General features: G+C 41.4%; 1 protein-coding gene across 1 annotated transcript; it reads left to right on the forward strand.

The window, feature by feature from the left end:
* The first annotated feature begins 6,135 nt into the window (after window positions 1–6,135).
* Window positions 6,136–18,603, forward strand: TMIGD1 (transmembrane and immunoglobulin domain containing 1). The gene is made up of 7 exons (XM_041723993.1): window positions 6,136–6,154; window positions 8,279–8,382; window positions 10,460–10,738; window positions 13,407–13,682; window positions 16,784–16,887; window positions 17,896–17,936; window positions 18,486–18,603. Exons 2-7 carry the CDS (start codon window positions 8,301–8,303, stop codon window positions 18,487–18,489), a joined length of 786 nt encoding a protein of 261 aa, XP_041579927.1. The 5' UTR covers window positions 6,136–6,154; window positions 8,279–8,300; the 3' UTR covers window positions 18,490–18,603.
* The last annotated feature ends 1,002 nt before the right edge of the window (window positions 18,604–19,605 follow it).

Here is a 19,605-nt window from a genome sequence, read left to right on the forward strand (position 1 = left end):
ACGGTGAGCAGTGGAAGGTCCTGTGATTTTTTTTTTTTTTCCTTTTGGAGGAGGAGGAAGCTCCAAACCCTGTTCTGCTTAGAAACTCTGCTTTTGAGCCCGATACTGGAAGACATTGTCCAGCTTCTGAGGAGGCCATTTTATTCTGTATCACTCTTGCTGTATCACATGGCTACTCCCCCCTGCTTGGCACAGAATACAACAGTATGCCTGTAACAGGCAGAGACCTTCCCCATTGGCCCAGGAAAACATCTCCTACTTCTAGCAGTCTGACTTCAAAATCACTGCAGATGAGAAGGGACCTCTAGTGGTCAATCTCAAAGGTCACATCACGGCTACCTTCTCCTTAGTCCCTGAATGATGTTCTAGTCTGTCAACTCTGGGTTGTCAGTTCTAAGAGGCAGAACAAGGAAAATATAGAATAGATCAGAAAAATTTTTGGTTTTGATATAAGTAGGTTGTGGAGGGTAGGGTGACTTCTGTATGGCATGTAGACGAGGTAGTGGGTACTTTTTTTGTATTCTTGCAGACAAAATCTACTCATCCCATAGGGAGGGAGACTGGGTCCAGGATTGTGCCAGGGAGTGAAGGCATATAGGGGAATCAGAAATGGAACCTCAGCTCAAAGTAATAGATGTTCTTCATTTTGAAGGTGGAGCGTAATACTATAAAGGAGTGGATTTTAAGCTCTTTTTAAAATCATGACTCCCTTGAGAGGCTAACTAAAAGCAAGAAACATCTCCTCAGAAAAACAACCATGTGCACTTGCACACAGGCACACATCCACACACACAACTTTTGCCTGAAATTCAGGAATTTCACTGATGCTCTAAGGCATACGCATAGTAGTTCAAGAAGCTGATTAAACTCTGGAATAAGGCATTTGGGTAAGAATGCAGTGGGGCAGCCAGAAATCCTGAATGGATTTTAACCCCTGTGTCACTTTGGACAAGTCTCTTTACCTCTCTGGACTGCACTTCCTTATATATTAAAAAAAGGAAGGGTAGACATAGAGGTAGGATTTCCAGATAAAAGGATACTTAGTTAATCTGAATTTCAAATAAATACAGTTTTTTTTTTAGTACAACTGTATCCCAAATATTGGCTTTGTCATGAGTTAACAGGACATAATCATACTAAAAAAGTATCCATTGTTTACCTGGAATTAAAATTTAACAGGCTGGGGGTGGATCCCTGGGTGGCTCAGCTGTTTGGCGCCTGCCTTTGGCCCAGGGTCTGATCCTGAAGTCCTGGGATCAGGTCCTGCGTCGGGCTCCCCGCATGGAGCCTGCTTCTCCCTCTGCCCGTGTCTCTGCCTCTCTCTCTCTGTGTCTATCATGAATGAATAAATTTTAAAAAATATTAAAAAAAATTAACAGGGTGTCCTGTATTTTTATTTGCTAAATCTGGCAGCCCAAGACAGGTGGCCTTTCAGGTCTCAATTTAAGGTCTAAGATTTTTGATGATGAAGAAATCCAATGGAGATTGGGAAGTTAGAGGATTATTAATCACTGGTTAAGCTAGAAATTCTGAAGTCCCATGACTGAGTGAGTATAAGCAGTGTATTTATTTTTAAAATTTTTAAAAAATATTATTTATGTTTTGGTAATCTCTACACCCAACGTGAGGCTTGAACATATGACCTTGATATCAAGAGTCATGTGTTCTTCTGAGCAAGTCAGCCAGGTGCCCCTGAGTTTAAGTGGTTTAGTGGGCTCTGTGTCAGATTCTGGATAGTAAAGTCACCACAAGTTTTCCTGCATTGCTCAAAGAACCACTCTATTGTTGCTAGGCTGTGACTGCCAGATTTCTAGCTTTTCTGTCACTTTAAAGCCCTCAATGAATTCCCCGTGACCCAGCTAGATGATCCTCCAGGCTTGCAACCCTCCAGCCATCTGCTGCCTCCGTCACAGCAGATGTGAAGGCTGTGGCTCGAAGACCTTTGAGAATGGCACTGGTTAAAAATGGCTTAAAAATTGTGCCTCTCAGACCTTTCTGATGTGCTGGTTGCTTATTTTCCTCTCCCGTTCTTCATTCCCATACCACGGGAGGTACTGTGAGGCCCATGCACCTGCAGAGTCCATCTCCTACAGACAGCCCCGTGTACACAGTCTCTTCCAGGGGAGCACCCAAACTGCATCCCTAATTTATCTCCAAGTGGGTATTCTCCCCATCTCTTTCCCCCTTCCTTTCTTTCTCTTCCCTCCACTCCTTCCCTCCTTTCCTTACTCCTTCCCTCCCTCTTCTTCTTTTGCTAATATTCCTTGAGTCCTGTCATTCAGTAGGCACTGCTCTAGGCACATCCCCCTTAGTTGAGGGGCTCCCACCTCCATCACTCTCATCAACATTTAGTCCCATAGTTTGTGGTTCTCAAAATGAGAAACCTGAACACTGTGTCAGTCACCTGGTAGGTTGTTAAAGATGAACATCTGAGTCTCATCAGAACTGATGAAGGAGGGATCCCTGGGTGGCGCAGTGGTTTGGCGCTTGCCTTTGGCCCAGGGCGCGATCCTGGAGACCCGGGATCGAATCCCACATCAGGCTCCCGGTGCATGGAGCCTGCTTCTCCCTCTGCCTATGTCTCTGCCTCTCTCTCTCTCTCTCTCTCTCTCTGTGACTATCATAAATAAATAAAAATTTAAAAAAAAAAAAAAGAACTGATGAAGGAAAGGTGCCTGGAGACTCCCCAGGTGTTTGTTTGTTTCTTTCTTTTAAGGAGATTTTGTTTATTTATTTGACAGAGAAAAGCAAAGGAGAGAGAGAGAGAGAGCATGAGCAGGGGCAGGGGAAAAAGCAGACACCCTGGGGAGCAGGGAGCCCAACACAGGGCTTAACCCCAGGACCCTGGGATCATGACCTGAGCTGAAGGCAGCCGCTTAACCACCTGAGCCACCCAGGTGCCCCTCTCCAGGTGTTTGTTCTGCTCACCTAAATCAGCAGGCTGTGGATGCCAGTTCTCAGACCCCCCTCCTCTGTCCAGAAATACATGGGACTGATGTGGACCAGATTGGTTTCTACTCCAAAGAATTTCCAGATTCGAGTCTGCCTCTCTCCTCTCTCTCTGGGCCTGATCTACTTGTGGAAGATGTGAAGTATAGACACTGTTTTTTTTTTTTTTTTTAATTTTTTATTTATTTATGATAGTCACAGAGAGAGAGAGAGAGAGGCAGTGACATAGGCAGAGGGAGAAGCAGGCTCCATGCACCGGGAGCCTGATGTGGGATTCGATCCCGGGTCTCCAGGATCGCGCCCTGGGCCAAAGGCAAGCGCCAAACCACTGCGCCACCCAGGGATCCCTAGACACTGTTAATACTCCAACCAGCCAAACTACTTGGGCTTAATGGTTAACTACGAGGCTTAACTATTTGTGGCAAAATTGTTTTCCTTTTCTGTCAGTTTTAGAAAAGAAGAATGTTCCAGAAATGGCTTTTTTGACCTTAGACAAATCTCATCACTTCTTTGACTCTCCAGAAGGGGCGCCATGATATCATTTTTTAAAAATGTGAAATGCCTCTCCAGCACTGAGTGCATGGTGTCTGGCTTCTAACCATTATTAACTTTCCCTTTTAGATGAGAAGACCCTTTAAGAGAGAAGCTTTGCTTTGTGCATCTTTATATCTCTCAGGGTACCCACTTACTGTTGTGGAATTCAGGAAGCATCTCTCAGGGTACCCACTTACTGTTGTGGAATTCAGGAAGCATCATTCATCTTGTAGACATCATAGATTTATATAGTTAGTAAAGCAATAGTTAGTAAAGCATCTCTCAGGGTACCCACTTACTGTTGTGGAATTCAGGAAGCATCATTCATCTTGTAGACATCATAGTTTTATATAGTTAGTAAAGCAATTTTCCACAGATATCAGGAGAGTGACTTGGGAAGCAAAGTCTTCTATTTATTCATGATAAAGACACCATGTTGGCTTGGATGGCACTCCCAGTGTGTAGAGTACTCAGCACATAGGAGATACTCAATAAATATTGCTAAATAATTTCCCTTAACATTTTAGTTATGAAAATGTCAAGTATAAAAAAAAAAAAAAAAAGAAAATGTCAAGTATGTAGAAAGGTTGAAACTGAGTATCTATTTACCCTATCTAGTTTCTAGATTCAGTAGGTGTGAATTTTTGCTATGTGTTTTGTGTGTGTTTGTATGTTTATTCTTATTTTATTTTTTAAAAGATTTTTATTTATTTAATCATGAGAGACACACAGAGAGGCAGAGGCACAGGCACAGCACAGGCAGAGGGAGAAGCAGGCTCCACGCAGGGAGCCCGACGGGTGACTCAATCCTGGGTCTCCAGGATCACACCCTGAGCTGAAGGTGGCGTACACCGCTGAGCCACCAGAGCTGCCTGTATGTGTATTTTTGCTGAATCATTTGAAAGTTAATTGCAATCCTCGTGGCACTTAACCCATAAATATTTCAGCAGGTATCTCCTAAGAATTAGGACATTCTCATACATAACTGCAATTCTATTATCACACCTAAGAATAATTAATCGTTATTTCTTAATATCCTTTAGAAATAGAAGTTGATATTGGTGCCCTGCTCACATGACTTTGGCCTGCCTAGAGGTCACCTGCAAACAGTTCCCGTATAGCAAACCGGTGACTTCCTGAGAGTCAGGAATGTTCATGGCTGGATTAAAAGAGTGCACTCCACCCTCATAGGATGGGCTGGAGATGCTGGGGAGTCAATACCTCAAGAGTGTTCCTTAACTTATGATGGAAAGAAGTTAATGGATAAATATCTAAGCTTCCTTCTCCTCATGAGTTGATTCTGAGGTGCGCTCCACAGAGCCTGTCAAAGGGTCCATAGGACAGTCACCCACAGCCCTAACTTGTTTATTAACATACCCTTTATTCGTTATCCTTCCTTCCCTACCTCATTTCCTTACTGTGCTCCCTGAGATCACCTTGAATTAAACTACTTGCCCCAAAAGCTTTTGTCTCAGAGTTAGCTCTCAAGGGACCCAGAACCAAGACATCAGTTCATTACTAAATTCATTTACAAATGATGATAGTAAAACACACTGCTCTTGGATTCACAGAGAAGCAAACTCGAACCTTCTTAGATGGTGCTTGCAACTCAACCACAGAAATGCCCTTAGCTACGATTCTTACTGGAACGATATTATATGCTGAGGCTGTTTTTATTTATTATGCCTGCCCAGCCTGTATTATTAATAATAATAGCTACTGCTAATTAAGAGCTTACTGTGTGGCTGCTTCACATACTTTATCTACTCCTCACAATGACTTTGTAGGGAGAACGTTATTATTTTTCCCACTGTCTTGACAAAGAACTTGAAGCTCATACAGGTTAAATACCTTGATGAAGTCACACGACCACCAAGAGGCAGATCTCTGGTATGTGTCACCAACGTGTTAAAATGTGCAGATAACTGTAAATGTTCTTTTATTCTATTCTTGTATAAATGGGAACGGTACTAGCCACGTAACACAGTGTAACAATACCATAAACATACATATTTTTTAACCAATAAAAAAGTTATCTTCAATTGCTAATTTTTGAAAGTGTAACACAAGGAATCCCTCACAAGACATGAGTCTCAAAGGGATAAAACTTTTCGTTGTCGTGCTTGGCTCAGTACAGCTTATGCACCAGGCATAGGTTACCAGTGGCAAGTAATATGTTTCCAGCATTATTTAAGTTGTGGAATCTTCCAGTATTTTGGCTGCCATGTTCAAGTTAGATAACTTTGATAATCTGACATCCTGAGAATGGTAACAGGGCGAGCCTGAGGAGAGGGTTGCTTTTCACAGCAGCCAAAATAAAGCCCGGTGCATTATCTAACTTGAACATGGCAATGTTCTGTGAAATGTGCCCCACAGTTTTGCACATGGTCAGGTTTTCCTGGAATAATTACATCCTTAGTAATATCTGGTCCCATCTGGTAATTTGGGTACACATGAAAACTTAGAGTTGAAGATGTCTTTCCTAGTTAGTGTCTTCTCTAAGAATCCATAAAAAGAAAGAGACTTTGAACCCAATTTATTTTGTTTGCTTGACCCTACTGTCATAAAGTGTTTAAACGCAAGTATTATAAAGATGGTAACAGGGAAAGGATTTGGGGTTCCAGATGAAGGAACGATTGGCCAAGGAAGTCAGCTTTTCAGAGCTCGGCAGGTAAGCAGTAAAACTTTGTCTTGTATGAAGAGTAGAGAGTTGTGAAAATTTAGAACAAGCCAAGTAAGGGAAATTCATTTTTAAAAGATGCTGGCTGGTGTGGTGGAAGGGGAGGGGAGATGTTGATCCTTCTCCTTAATTACTAGGGTAGAGCAGGGTCTGCCAAGGAGCCCATACACTTACTCAGTTCTTATTAGGCACCTTCGGTGGTCAGTGCTTGAGAAAACTCTACAAATGACCAAATTCTGAGGTCATCACCATTGGAGTGCCTTGATAGAAATCTTTTTGGCAAAGTTTTAAAATTACAAAAAGAATTGATGTTGGTACTAACTACATTTTGTGGAAATATTGATGTAAGGTTACCAGTCAGAAAGGGTGAGTCTGGCAGGAGTGAAGCTTGCTCCTGTCAGGACAGGCTTGGGATGGGGAGGAGCAGAGCCTGTCTACAGAAGTCCTAGGGATGTTTCAGCTCTTGAATGTTAATATTTATATTAAAGGGACAAAACTCCATGTCCCCCTGTGGAGAGGCCAGGGCTCAGAAGGGATTAACGGCAGCTGCTGCTTCTTCTTTAATTCATGAGAGACACACACAGAGAGGCAGAGACTTAGCAGAGGGAGAAACAGGATCCCTATGAACAGGACTCGATCCCAGGACCTTGGGATCATAACCTGAGCTGAAAGCAGACGCTCAACTGCTGAGCCATCCAGGTGCCCCTAACAGCAGCTTCTTAATGGAGAAGAATATCAGTGGATGCAATGGGATGGTTAAGAGCCTGGCCTTGGGAGTCTGGGGTTTGAATCCTAGCCCTGACATTTACTGCCTTTGGGATCTTGGGCAAATTATGTAATCTCTCCAAACATTTAGAAATGACCTCAAGAGGGTTGCTAGGGACTTCACGGGGATTGAAAGAATGTATGTAAAGGGTTTAGCACAGTGCCTGTTGCATAGGAATCATTCAACTTGTGTTTCTACCATATTCATAGCGGTACTCTTGAAGGGAGGTCAACGAATGCATGTTTTTCCCAGATGAAGTGGAAAGTATCTAGGGAGGCAGATGACAGAAGCAAAAGCATAGCAGGAAAAAAAGGAGGACTTTATTATCTATTATTTTTAGTTTACACTGGGTTAAAGGGAACGCATATAAGAGGGGGGTGATGGTGGTGGGAGTGGAGAAAGAAGAGAGATTAACTTGGTTTAAGATTAGAGACCATACTACAACTGAATCTTTTCTAAGTTATGAACCATTTGAGTCTATGGGATTTGGAGGGGGTCTCAAAAACTCTCTTTAGCAGCGAGCAACTTTTACAAAACGACCCAAGAGAGGCTTTATTTTTTTTTCTTTTTAAGATTTTTTTTAAATTTTTATTTATTTATGATAGTCACAGAGAGAGAGAGAGAGAGAGAGAGAGGCAGAGACATAGACAGAGGGAGAAGCAGGCTCCATGCACCGGGAGCCCCACGTGGGATTCGATCCCAGGTCTCCAGGATCGCGCCCTGTGCCAAAGGCAGGCGCCAAACCGCTGCGCCACCCAGGGATCCCTCTTTTTAAGATTTTTATTTATTTATTCATGAGAGACACAGAGAGAGGGAGAGAAGCAGAGACACAGGCAGAGGGAGAAGCAGGCTCCATGCACGGAATCCGATATGCGATTGGATCCTGGGACTCCAGGATCACGCCCTGGGCCGAAGGCAGGCACTAAACCACTGAGCCACCAAGGGATCCCTAAGAGGGGCTTTCAAAACCAGAATTACTACAGTTCAGTAGAGACTGTCTGTGAATGAAGCAAGTTTATTTTCTCTTTCTGTTAAAATGACATTCTATCCATTTCTCCAGGGAAGACTGCTTCTACCCTCTCGAGGGCTTCCCCATGGCTGCCCTATATCCTATAGCCTATATCTTTGTGGTTTTCATTTTCTTGCCTTAAAAAAATCTTTAATACTGAAGGTACTTTGAACTCAGTAATCAGAGCAAGATTGTTTAATTAAAAACTAGAAAAAGTACTGTTACAGCTGGGATGACTCATCTGGGATTTTATTTTAAATGCAAGATAGACAAGAGGAAGGTTCATAAACTCAGTGTAGACCAAAGTTCAGAACCAACTACACCCTTTTTTCCCCAGCAGATCAGAAGTAAATTTGTTAAAGATGGCGTGGAACATCAGGGAACTAATGAAAATGTGCAGATTTCTTCTCTTAGCAATTTTGTTTCTTCCACGTGAGGTGACAAGTAAGTTAATAATATTCCTTTGGTCTCTTTGTAAATAAAGAAAAATTTCTGATTAAAACATGATCAGTTGGCTCTGGGAAAATCCAAAATCCAAATCACCAGATACACAGTTGGTATGACTCAGAGAACGGGAGTCAGACAACATGATAAAATGTTAAATGGAAAAATTGTTTATGGCTCTGATATGGCAAGGTAGAGTAAATATTCTGTTATCTCCAGAGCCGCAGCCAAAATTTTTCTACTTTTTAAAACAACTTTTTAACTTTATAATGCATTTCATTATTTTTTTAAAAAGATTTATTTATTTATTTATCCATGGTAGACATAGAGAGAGAGAGAGAGAGGCAGAGACACAGGCTCCATGCCGGGAGCCCAACATGGGACTCGATCCCAGGACTCCAGGATCGTGCCCTGGGCCAAAGTCAGGCGCTAAACTGCTGAGCCACCCAGGGATCCCAATGCATTTCATTTCTAATGACATCCAAAATAAGTTCTAATGTCTATTTGAGCATACTGCTTCAGGAAAATCTTCCCTGCATTTGTTCTCCACCCCACCCTGGAAGTAGATCTCTCCAAACCCCAATTTTAAAAGTAATATGTAGTCATTGTAAAAAAAAAAAGGGGGGGGGGAATATATAAAAGAATAAAGAAGGTGTGCCTGGGTGGCTCAGTTGGTTGAGTGTCTGACTCTTAATTTCATGGGATGGGCCTGTGTCAGGCTCCAGCTCAGCAGGGAGTCTGCTTGGGATTCTTTCTCTCTCCCTCTTTCTCTGCCCCTCTCTACCCTGCACGCATGTGCACATGTCATGTTCTCTCTCTCTCTCTCAATCCTTCTCTAAAAAAATTAAAATCTTTAATAAAAAAAAGAATGAAGAAAACCAAGTCCCATCATCCAGAGATAATCACTCAACAACATTTTGATATATATTCTTCCAGATTTTTGAAAAATACTAGGCAGCAATCACATAGTTTTCACCAGTACTTTGTGCATTTTAAAGGAAAAGTTCATGTGTTTACAGACTGTATTAACAAATGTTCTGTAGAAAACAAGTCTGTGGCAGCTAACGTCATTTTTAGCTGTGGTTACTTGGTCCTGAACCAAGAAAGTAAGAACTGAAATTCAGGTGTGTTACAGTGAATGGATTTCTGGAAATCAGAGATGAAAACCAACTGCTATATATCCTGATTATCCTTCCACCACAACTCGACTACCCTCAAACCATAGCTATTTAAACATCAATTATTTTACTGCACTGCCCAAATAAGACATAAGAAATGCAGAACCAAAATTTCCTCAATCCTGTCACACTTAATCAGAAAGCTTTTCAGATTGGCTTCTGCCCATATTCAATTTTATGTTCAATTTTTATATATTTATAGTAATTATTATAGATGTACTTTACATTATGCCTATTCTCCTAAAGTTGTATCTTAAGTATGTTTCAATTTTACTATAGTCCTTTTTCATTTGCATTTTCCTCTCCCACCCCCTCCCTTTGTTACTTTCAACTCCCTTTGCTACTTTCACATAAACAATTTAAGTCTGGAAAGGGTTTTTTGTTTTTTTTTTTACCTTTTTCTCTATTTTTATCAATCCTACTCAGTATACCCAGTGAGATTTTCCCCAAGATTTTTCCTCATAAATGCATGTATGTGTGCATGCATGTGTGTGTATGTGTGTGTAAATGGGATAGTTCTGTGCATAGTAGTTCTGAAACTTCACTGCACATTAGAATCGCCTGAAGGCTTTTTGCAAATGCAATGCCCAGATTGCACTCATATCAATAAATCATAATGTCTGAGGGTGGAAATCAAGCATCAGTATGCTTTTAAAGATTCCCCAAGTGATTCCAACGTGCAGCAAAATCTGGTAACCATCATTTTAACATTTTCCTTTTTTTAAGTTAATAATACATTCTGAAACTTTTCCCTTGTAAAATTGTATAGATCACTATGACTTTTTAATTATTGTAGAGTAGTTCATTGTACTGGTGTAATGTGATTTATTTAACCAATCCCCTGTTTATGCCACTTAGATCTTTCATTTTGTGTTAATGGTTTCTTCCTGCCCTCCCAGGTTCTGTTCTAACTGTGAATGATAGAACTGAGAACTATATCTTGGACACTTGGCTCGGCTCCCAAGAATCTCTGAAATGTGCTGTTCAAAACCACACCAGAGAGGAAGAACTTCTCTGGTACCGAGAAGAGGGGACAGTGGACTTGAAATCTGGAAACAAAATCAATTCCAGCTCTGTGTGTGTCTCCTCCATCAGTGAAGATGACAACGGAGTCACCTTTACCTGCAAACTGCAGAGAAATCAGTCGGTGTCCGTTTCCGTGGTGCTGAATGTCATTTGTGAGTGAGGGGGGAGAAACTGCTAGTCAGTCTGTGCTGTCTGCCCTATATTAAGTGGTACTTGAAATTTGGGACTAAAGAGGGTGTGTATTTTAACATTTGTTTGGTGTTGCCTAATTGCCCTATTTATGCTCCTGCAACAATGCATGAGGGTGCCTATTTCCCCACACCCTCGTGAGCACTGAGTACCCTCAAACTCTAAGAACTTGCCAGCCTGATTTGAAATTTTATTTTCATTTTCCAAATTAAGAATGAGGGTGTCCACCCTTTCATAAGTGTATTGGCTGTTATGTTTCTTTTCTGTGAAATGCCTGCTCATGTCCTTTGCCCATTTTTTCTATTGGTTTATTTACCTTTTTAAAATTGGTTTGGCTAGGGGTTCCTGGGTGGCTCAGTTGGTTAAGTGATTGACTCTTGATTTTGGCTCAGGTTGTGAGGTTGTGATCTCAGGATTGTGAGATTGAGCCTCCCCATGAGCCCTGCTAAGAACTCTGTGTTGAGCCCCATGGGGAGCCCTGTGTGGGGCTCTGTGCTGGGTGTGGAGCCTACTTAAGATTCTCTCTCTCCTTCTCCTTCTACCCTTCCACCCCCTCACCCTGAAGAAAAAAAAAAAAGAATGCCCATGAAGTAAAATGATTAAAGTGTCCTATATTACACTGTAGCGCTCTAAAACAATGAGCTAGGTCTCTATGGTTCAATGTGGATATATCTCGAAAAGATACAAGCTATTGAGAGAATAAAGTCTTTTATGTAAGCCTTCTAAAACAATATGATGTATTTCCTATTGGTACATTATATGTATAAAAATGATTTTTAAAAAAAGATCTGATAAAAAAAAGATCTGCAAGGATTTACATCAAACTCATAGCAGTGGATATCTTTGGGGAGCTAGAAAGTGAACAAGATGGAATCAAAGACGACCTTAACTTTATCTGAAATGTACTAATTTTTGCAAAAAAGAATACTCATGTATAGTTGATAGACTTCAAAATTAATTTTAAATAGTTAAATAAAAAGGAACAACTAATAGGGCATGTCCACAGGTCCTATGATATATTTGGTAATAGTGTTATCTATTCTAGCAGCTTCCTACATATCTGAATACCATGTAACATTCTTGTTGGATATGGATACAGAATTTCAAGCTCATTCCAAAGAGCAACAAAATGTCATTCTTCAGAAAGAGTTATTAATAGCACAGCCTACTCATGGTCTAATTATTCAGTGCACAGATTATACAAGCTTCCTTTTTCCTCTTCTCCACCTCTATCTCTTTCCTACTACCCACTTTTCAAGCACTTTATTAATCTTCAGCACCTTGACCAGAAAAGCAAGGGGCATGGAGAAGAGAAAGAGCTCAGCCATTTCTCCCCTTGGATGTTGGAAAGCCGTGTGGGGGTGAGGGCTGGAATTATTTGGTGAGGATAAATGTGTTCAAGTATCTATGTCTCAATGACTGCTCTTATCATAGAGGGACTAAGGACTTGCTTTAACAGAGGAATGAGAGAGACTCAGAAGATCATACTTTCCATGGATGTCAGAGTTGCCACCATTGGAACACTTTCTGGGAGGAGATTATTTCTAGAGGATCACTGAGGAAATGCAAATAGGTACTGGTAAATGTAGCCAGGGCAAATGTGGTTAGATGAAATGCAAAAACAGAGGATGTGAGGACACCACAAAACCACCGTGGCCACTGCCACCACCACAATAATGGTTATTAGCACTGTGGTAAATTCTTTGTAGGCATTATGTCATTTAATCTTTACAACCCCTTGTGAGGTAGGTAATATCCCACTTTTCTAGATGAGGAAACTGAGCGGTTACGTAGCAGTTAAGTAACTTTCCCAAGGTCAGAGTAAGTGGCATGGATGGAATTACGAATAACTGCAATTTCTGCTTTCTTCATATTATACTCTTTTCTCCAACATATTAGTAGAGATGGGTTTCAGAGAGCAAAGACTCAAGGCTTATACTTTTAGGTAGTGTTATAAATTGTCTACTTGGTACAGATTCATTATTTTAAAGAAAGATTTATTTATTTGAGAGACAGAGAGAGTGCTCATGCGTGGAAGTGGGAGGAGGGGCAGAGGGAGAGAATCTTCAGGCAGACTCCTCCCTGAGCGTGGAGCCCATATAGGGTTGGATCCCACCACCCTGAGATCATGACCAGAGCTGAAACCAAGAGTTGGACACTTAACTGACTGAGCCACTCAGGCACCCCCAGATTCATTATTATATACATTTGTTTCATGGTTTATCTTCTGTACCACATAAAAGTTCTATGAGGTTTGGAACTGGATGTATATAATTTACCATTGTATCCCCAGTTCCTAGTCCAACACTTGGCACAGAGTAGATACTCAACAAATTTTTAAAAAGTTATTTATTTATTCATGAGAGACTCAGAGAGAGAGAGGCAGAGACATAGGTAGAGGGAGAAGCAGGCTTCCTGCGGGGATACCAATGTGGGGCTTGATCCTAGGACCCTGGGATCATGATCTGAGCTGAAGGCAGACCCTCAACCACTGAGCCACCCAGGTGCCCTTCAATAAATTTTTGTCAAATTAATGAATTACTCCATGAGATGGACTGAAGGGAAATCTTGAACACTGATAGTAAATTACTGTTTATCTGCTAATTTAACCAAAATGCTTGAGTCTTGCAGTTCCTCCTATTCTAAGTGGAGACGACTTTCAAACAGTTGAGGAAGGCAGTGATGTGAAGTTGGTTTGCAATGTGAGATCCAACCCCCAGGCTCAAATGATGTGGCACAAAAATAGTGATATCCTGAATTTAGAGAAAAATCACCAAGTCCACCAGACAAGTGAGTCTCTTCAACTGTCAATCACCAAAGTCAAGAAATCTGACAATGGAACCTACAACTGTGTTGCAAATTCATCTCTGCAAATGGAGACCAAGGACTTTCACCTCATCGTCAAAGGTAACTCTCTCTCTCTCTCTGGTAACTCTCTTTTTAAGTAATAGTAACTCGCAAAAAGTCAGAATAGGTTTTCATAAGTGTTTTTGTGGCAATTAATGATGATGACAGTTGTGATTAGTAGCTATGCTTTTCTTTAGTGAGTCATCCCTATCCAAGGAATTCCCACTAAGAATTCCAAATCTTCCATTTGGGATGCCCATTCCATATGAAACGCTGCTTTTTGAGCAAAGGTCCTTTTTAGAACCAAGTGGGGGAAAAAATTCTGGTCAGCATTTAGGGAGGAGTACTTTTCATGAATTCTCCTGGGCAACAAGGTTCGTTGGAACTGGACTTTTGAGTTTACAGCCAATGACAACCAGAAAGAGAAGTCAGAAACACCAAGAGAAAGATAAATAGATAAGAAAATGAATCTCTAAAATCATTCTTATCCCTGAAATTGTAATCTATAGGCTAAGCAGTAAGGAGGGAGGGGGAAGATGGTTCCTGAAAGGTCTTTCTCTTGGCTTCATGCTTCATCTACCCAGATTCTTCACACCTGCAATTAATAACAGGGAACAAATGAAGTTCCAAGTGTTCTTCCCTCCTCATATTTCTCATTCATACAAGAAGAGAAAGGGGACCTGAGCAGAGAAAGCAAGGAAGACAGTAGAAAGAAATGAGGTCAGAGAGCAAACGGAACGCAGACCAGTGTTCCCCCACCTCCACGTACCACTGGTGATTGTGGCAAAAATTGACCCTGAGGTGAGCAGCATGAAAAGAAACTCTCAAGAATGCAGCTGTGATGACTGAAATAGGAACAACCATCTTGGTACCAGGATAAAGAAAGCCGCAGTCTAAGCACAGCACAGAAGACCCGTAGAGGATGTTGAGTCTTGAGGGCTTTTTTAGGCAGTGCCCCAGCCCTGGAAATTTTCGGGTGTTGAAACAAGCAGGACAGTGTGAGATAGAAATTGGCAGTAGTCAAGGCTGTCAATCATTCTTTGCTGCTATTAACTGAATCCAAGTTCAAAAATAACTTGTTTTTTTTTGATACAGATTCTGAAAGTTTGATTAAAGTAGTCAAGTTTTCTTAGATAACATCTCTTCTAATTTGAAAAAAAACATTAATTAAGACCCTTAACTGTCAATTTTAGTTGCTGAATATACAGGCATACTAAAAAAATCGTTAAAGTTTGCTTTCATGTTAAAACTTCAATTATGGGGATCCCTGGGTGGCGCAGCGGTTTAGCGCCTGCCTTCGGCCCGGGGCGCGATCCTGGAGACCGGGGATCGAATCCCACGTCAGGCTCCCGGTGCGTGGAGCCTGCTTCTCCCTCCTCCTGTGTCTCTGCCTCTCTCTCTCTCTCTGTGAGACTATCATAAATAAATAAAAATTAAAAAAAAACAAAAACAAAAAAAAACTTCAATTATGAAGTTGAGAGACATATCAGATGATGTCATCTGCAAACTTGGGCAAGCTAAGTTAATTTTCTGGTTAGAAAATTTGGGGCACCTGAGTGGCTCCGTGGGTTAAGCTTCTGCCTTTGGTTTGGGTTGTGATCTTGGGGTCCTGGGATCTAGCCCCATGTTAGGCTCTCTGCTCAGTGGGGAGTCTGCTTCTCCTTCTCCAACTGTGCTCTCTCTCTCTCTCTCTCTCTCTCAAATAAATAATAAAATCTTAAAAAAAAAAAGAAAGCCTCAGTTTGGGTACATTTAATAAGTTCCTTCTTGTTCTAATTGGATCATATGGATCAGTTGAAACAGAATTTTATTTTTATGAAAAAATCAAAAAAGAGAAAGGCAAGTTACCTGGCATAGCAGATGCAGAAAATGCTCATGCACACATTTCCTGGTCCGAGGCCAATATGCTCAGAGCAGCCAAACAAGCTGAGGCTCTTCTTTCTTGTTAGAATATTATTCACTTTGTCGTTTGCTTCCCTGTGCCCACTCATTGCCTTTCTTGCTAGTTCCTAGGAAGCCAACTGAACCCCTGCCAGAAGTGTTAGACTATGTGACCACTGGGCTTATTTCCTCCCCCTTCGGGGAGATCTGGGACACAAACACAGTGGCTGGTGGGGAGGAAGAGCCACTGCAGTTCAATGCCCATTACTGTGATTACTGGCGTGTTCAGTAATTTGTCCTGCAGAGTGACAGTATGCCCAGGGGGCGCTTGCTTTAAAAACCAAAGCCATAAATAACCCAAGTACTCCTAGGATAGAAGGGGTAGAAGAGGCAGCTTATTGAAGCTGAGGCTATTCACCTCTCCACAAAAGCATGGCTGGTAGGGACCCCTAGCCGTGTCATTCTTTTGTGTGTGTGTTTTCTTTTAAAGATTTTGTTTATTTATTCATGAGAGAGAGAGGACAGAGGCAGAGGGAGAAGCAGGCTTCCTGCGGGGAGGCTGATGCAGGACTTGATCCCAGGACCCCAGGATCATGACCTGAACTGAAGGCAGACACTCAACCACTGAGCCACCCAGGAGTCCCCTGGCCCTGTCATTCTAATCGGCTGTAAAATTACATGCAGAGATTAGGGAATTATATCATCCCCCTTGGTTACGAAGGAATCACAAGTGCTCCGTGATATAAAAAAATATATATATACACAACTCATATGGCAAGCTGGATGCCAGTTTGGCAAATTGGCTTTCAAGTGGGCAGGATCCTGTTTTGGGTGGAGCTCTTCCAAACCAACTTGTTTTTCTTATTTCTTCCTGCTCTATTATTTTCTTGGCTGTGGGCTGCCTTCACAGCTTTAAGTGCTCTGCGGCTGGTGCACAGGCTAAATATGTTTGCCATGAACCTCTCCGGGCTTCATAGCTCAGTAGAGTAGTTTCTAAATGAGGCCACACAAAGCTAGAAGTGAAAGCACAGATCTTGAGCACAAGCGTTTATCCTATGTGTTGGGATTATCTTGCCTAATAAATATGAAGGGGAAAAAATACCAAATCTGGTTACCAATAAGAGAGTAAAACTTGGGTAGGTATTATTCGGTTGTTTGAAGGATTTAATTAAGAGGATGATATATGTGAAGTGCAAGGCATCATGGCTGGGACATAGAAGTATGTAAATTAGACTCATGTAAATGTTAGTTGCTATTCCTTGTGCTTGCATTTCCAACAGATAGAGCTGTGACTGTGCCAAAAGAACCCATTATTGCCGCGTGTATTGTGGTCTTTCTGACATTGTGCTTTGGACTGATTGCTCGAAGAAAAAGAATAATGAAGGTATCTGAATATTCTAAGCTATTGAGGTATAAATTCATCTAAATCCAGTCAGGAAACTGGCTATCTAAATGACTATAGAGTTGGGAACCATACTTGGACAATCTAGTCTCTCCAAAGACCAAAATGGAATAAAATGGCACACATACAATGAGTACAGCTTTAGCGAAGAATGGAAATACATATGGACAAAAGCTGTATGAAAATAGCTGTGGTGTTAGGAATAGGGGATTTGGGGCTGATTTTTCTTTCTTTTAAATTTCCCTTTATTGTTGCTATGGTACCTTTGGTACAATAAATAAACATACAGAGAAACATCTACTGTGGATTCAGAGATCTGCATGAAAAAAGTGACACTGAACAGCAGTTCACCTCTGAGTATAGCCACAGTCCCTGGTAGTAATGAGCTAAAGTTGGAATTGTTGAAGGGTTAACCTTGTCAGTTAGCTTGATGCCGAGTATGTGTATGCATAGGTTAATGCCATGCATTTGGCTCCACCCAGTGCCAAAGGGAGGCAAATGTGGTAGAAAGCCTCTAAGGAAAGACCTGTATGATCTAGGCTGTTAGTTATGCAGCAAGAGGTGTTCTTCTTGAAACATATGGTAACTGGGTGTGATTCAGGGGAACAACGTATCCCAAGAAGAAATTCACCCACCCCCTGGTGCCAATCCAAAGCAAAATTTTTTCCTGGGAAAAGAAAAAGGAAGAAAGGAAGAAAAGGAAAGGAAAAAGAAATATTCAACTACCTAAGAATCCTGGAAGCATTTTGGTTTAAGAATTACATCTCTGTAGGATTAGTAGAAATAATTAGTATGGCCAAAAACATAAGACCTGCACCAGTGCAGAGGTTCTATATTTCCAGCCACCTCTGTATTGATGAGTACTTTTCTTGGTAGGAGATTAACAGACATTTGGGCTTCCTATCCCTTGAGCCACATTGATGCATTCAAAATGTTTATCTACAGCCTTAGAAAAGCAGGCAAACTCATTGCCCCTGTGTTTGCTTTTAGCTCTGCATAAAGAATGAAGATCCTCAAAGAGAAACCGCTTTGTAAGTACTCTGGGCTGGGGTCAATGATTTTCCATGAGCAGACAGGTAACAGTGGTGTGTGTCATAAAGCCCATCCTGGGCAAACTCCTCCTGAGATGGGAGGTGCTGGGAGGTGAAGAGGTTCAGATTAGAATGGAGGGTGGAGGAGAATCTGCCTCTACTTTAGAAGAAGACAGGCGAGGCTCCATTGGAAGGTTGCCTAGAACTGAGAATACTACCCTTGCTCTTAAGCCTGTTGTCCACTTAGGAAGTTCTGGGCTACTGTCCAGCTCCTGCATTGTATAGCTACATAATGTAAATGACTGAGAGGGCTGACCCTGGGGGAAGCCACGCCGCTTCTCCTTCACAACGACGTCAGAAGCCACAGTCCTCATTCTGAACACTGCCTTCTCTGTGGGGCTTCCTTTTACTCTGTTGGCTCCAGCCTTGGAGAAGTAAGCAGTCAGTAAAAAGAACGAAGGCATTCTTTCTGAGAGTGAGGATTTTGTTTTGAATTTTTTTTCTTATTGCCATGATCATCATTATAATTGATTTTTTGGTTCATTTCAGATGAGAAAGCTGAGATGCCATCCAACACAACAAGAGTTTTGCATCAGGACTTCCTTGATTTAATGTAGTCCCATCTGTATTTATTGCTATTATTAAATTCACTCCTGTCAAATTGTCAGAGGTTATGAAGAAGTGTTTCATTAGGCACTTAACAGTAGCTGTGATGACTAATTTGATATTCTTGCAGAACATTTTTATGGAGAAAACTATTAAGAAGGAAAAGTAAGATTCTGTTGTCTTCTCCTTGAAGCATATGTTATTTAATGGAGGTTTGCTCCAAAAAGCTTGGTCACCATTTACCATTTAGTATGTATTTTTCTAGGTAGGAAATGGACGGACATTTGGGTTTCATGAATAAGTGCAATACCAAAATGGAAAGGAGAGCTGAACATAGAGTGATCAATTTTTAAGTTGCCAAAGAAGTACATAAATAATATCAATTATCTACTTTCACTGTCGTCTCATAAATGAAATGTTTTAGGACTAAAAAAAGGAAGGATATAATCTCAGAATATAAGGCATTCCTTTAAACAGAATAAATTTAGCATTATGAAAAAGTCAGCATATGTCCTTATTTTTCTCATCTCATCCTGGTTTGGTGACACAGTCGCTGACTTTGTAAGCTCTGTGTGGGGATGGAGATGAAAACTGCCGGGGACATGGGCTAGCCAACGGCTCTGCTCACAAAGCAGCCTTTGCCCTTTTGGCACAGTTGTTTGCCTAGATCCAGCAACATTAATTATGAATCAGCCTATACTCTTCTCATATACCTCTGTTTTAAATTGCAGCTCTTCTGATTTATCATCAACCTTCACTACTTCCATTATTTCTTCATTCTCTTTCCCTGAGAATCTCTGCTTTGCTGTCCCACACAGTGGGATGGGTTAGGAGAAGAGGCCCTCTTGGTCAGAACAACCTTTGATATCTGCTGTGCTCACCCTCTAACTTAGGGGGAAAAAACCAGAATTTTTGGTCTAATATTGCAGTAGCTAAATGTGCCACAGCAAGAGAGAAAGCAAGAGATCTATCAGCCAAGTGGTTAAAAGTTTCTCACTGACACAGAAGCAGAGAGGAAATGAGCAGATTGTATGAAATCCCAACAGTCTTGCGTGTAAGAGGG

The sequence above is a fragment of the Vulpes lagopus genome, chromosome 12 (genome assembly GCF_018345385.1).
Source record: "Vulpes lagopus strain Blue_001 chromosome 12, ASM1834538v1, whole genome shotgun sequence".
In the NCBI taxonomy this organism is placed as follows: Eukaryota; Metazoa; Chordata; class Mammalia; order Carnivora; family Canidae; genus Vulpes; species Vulpes lagopus.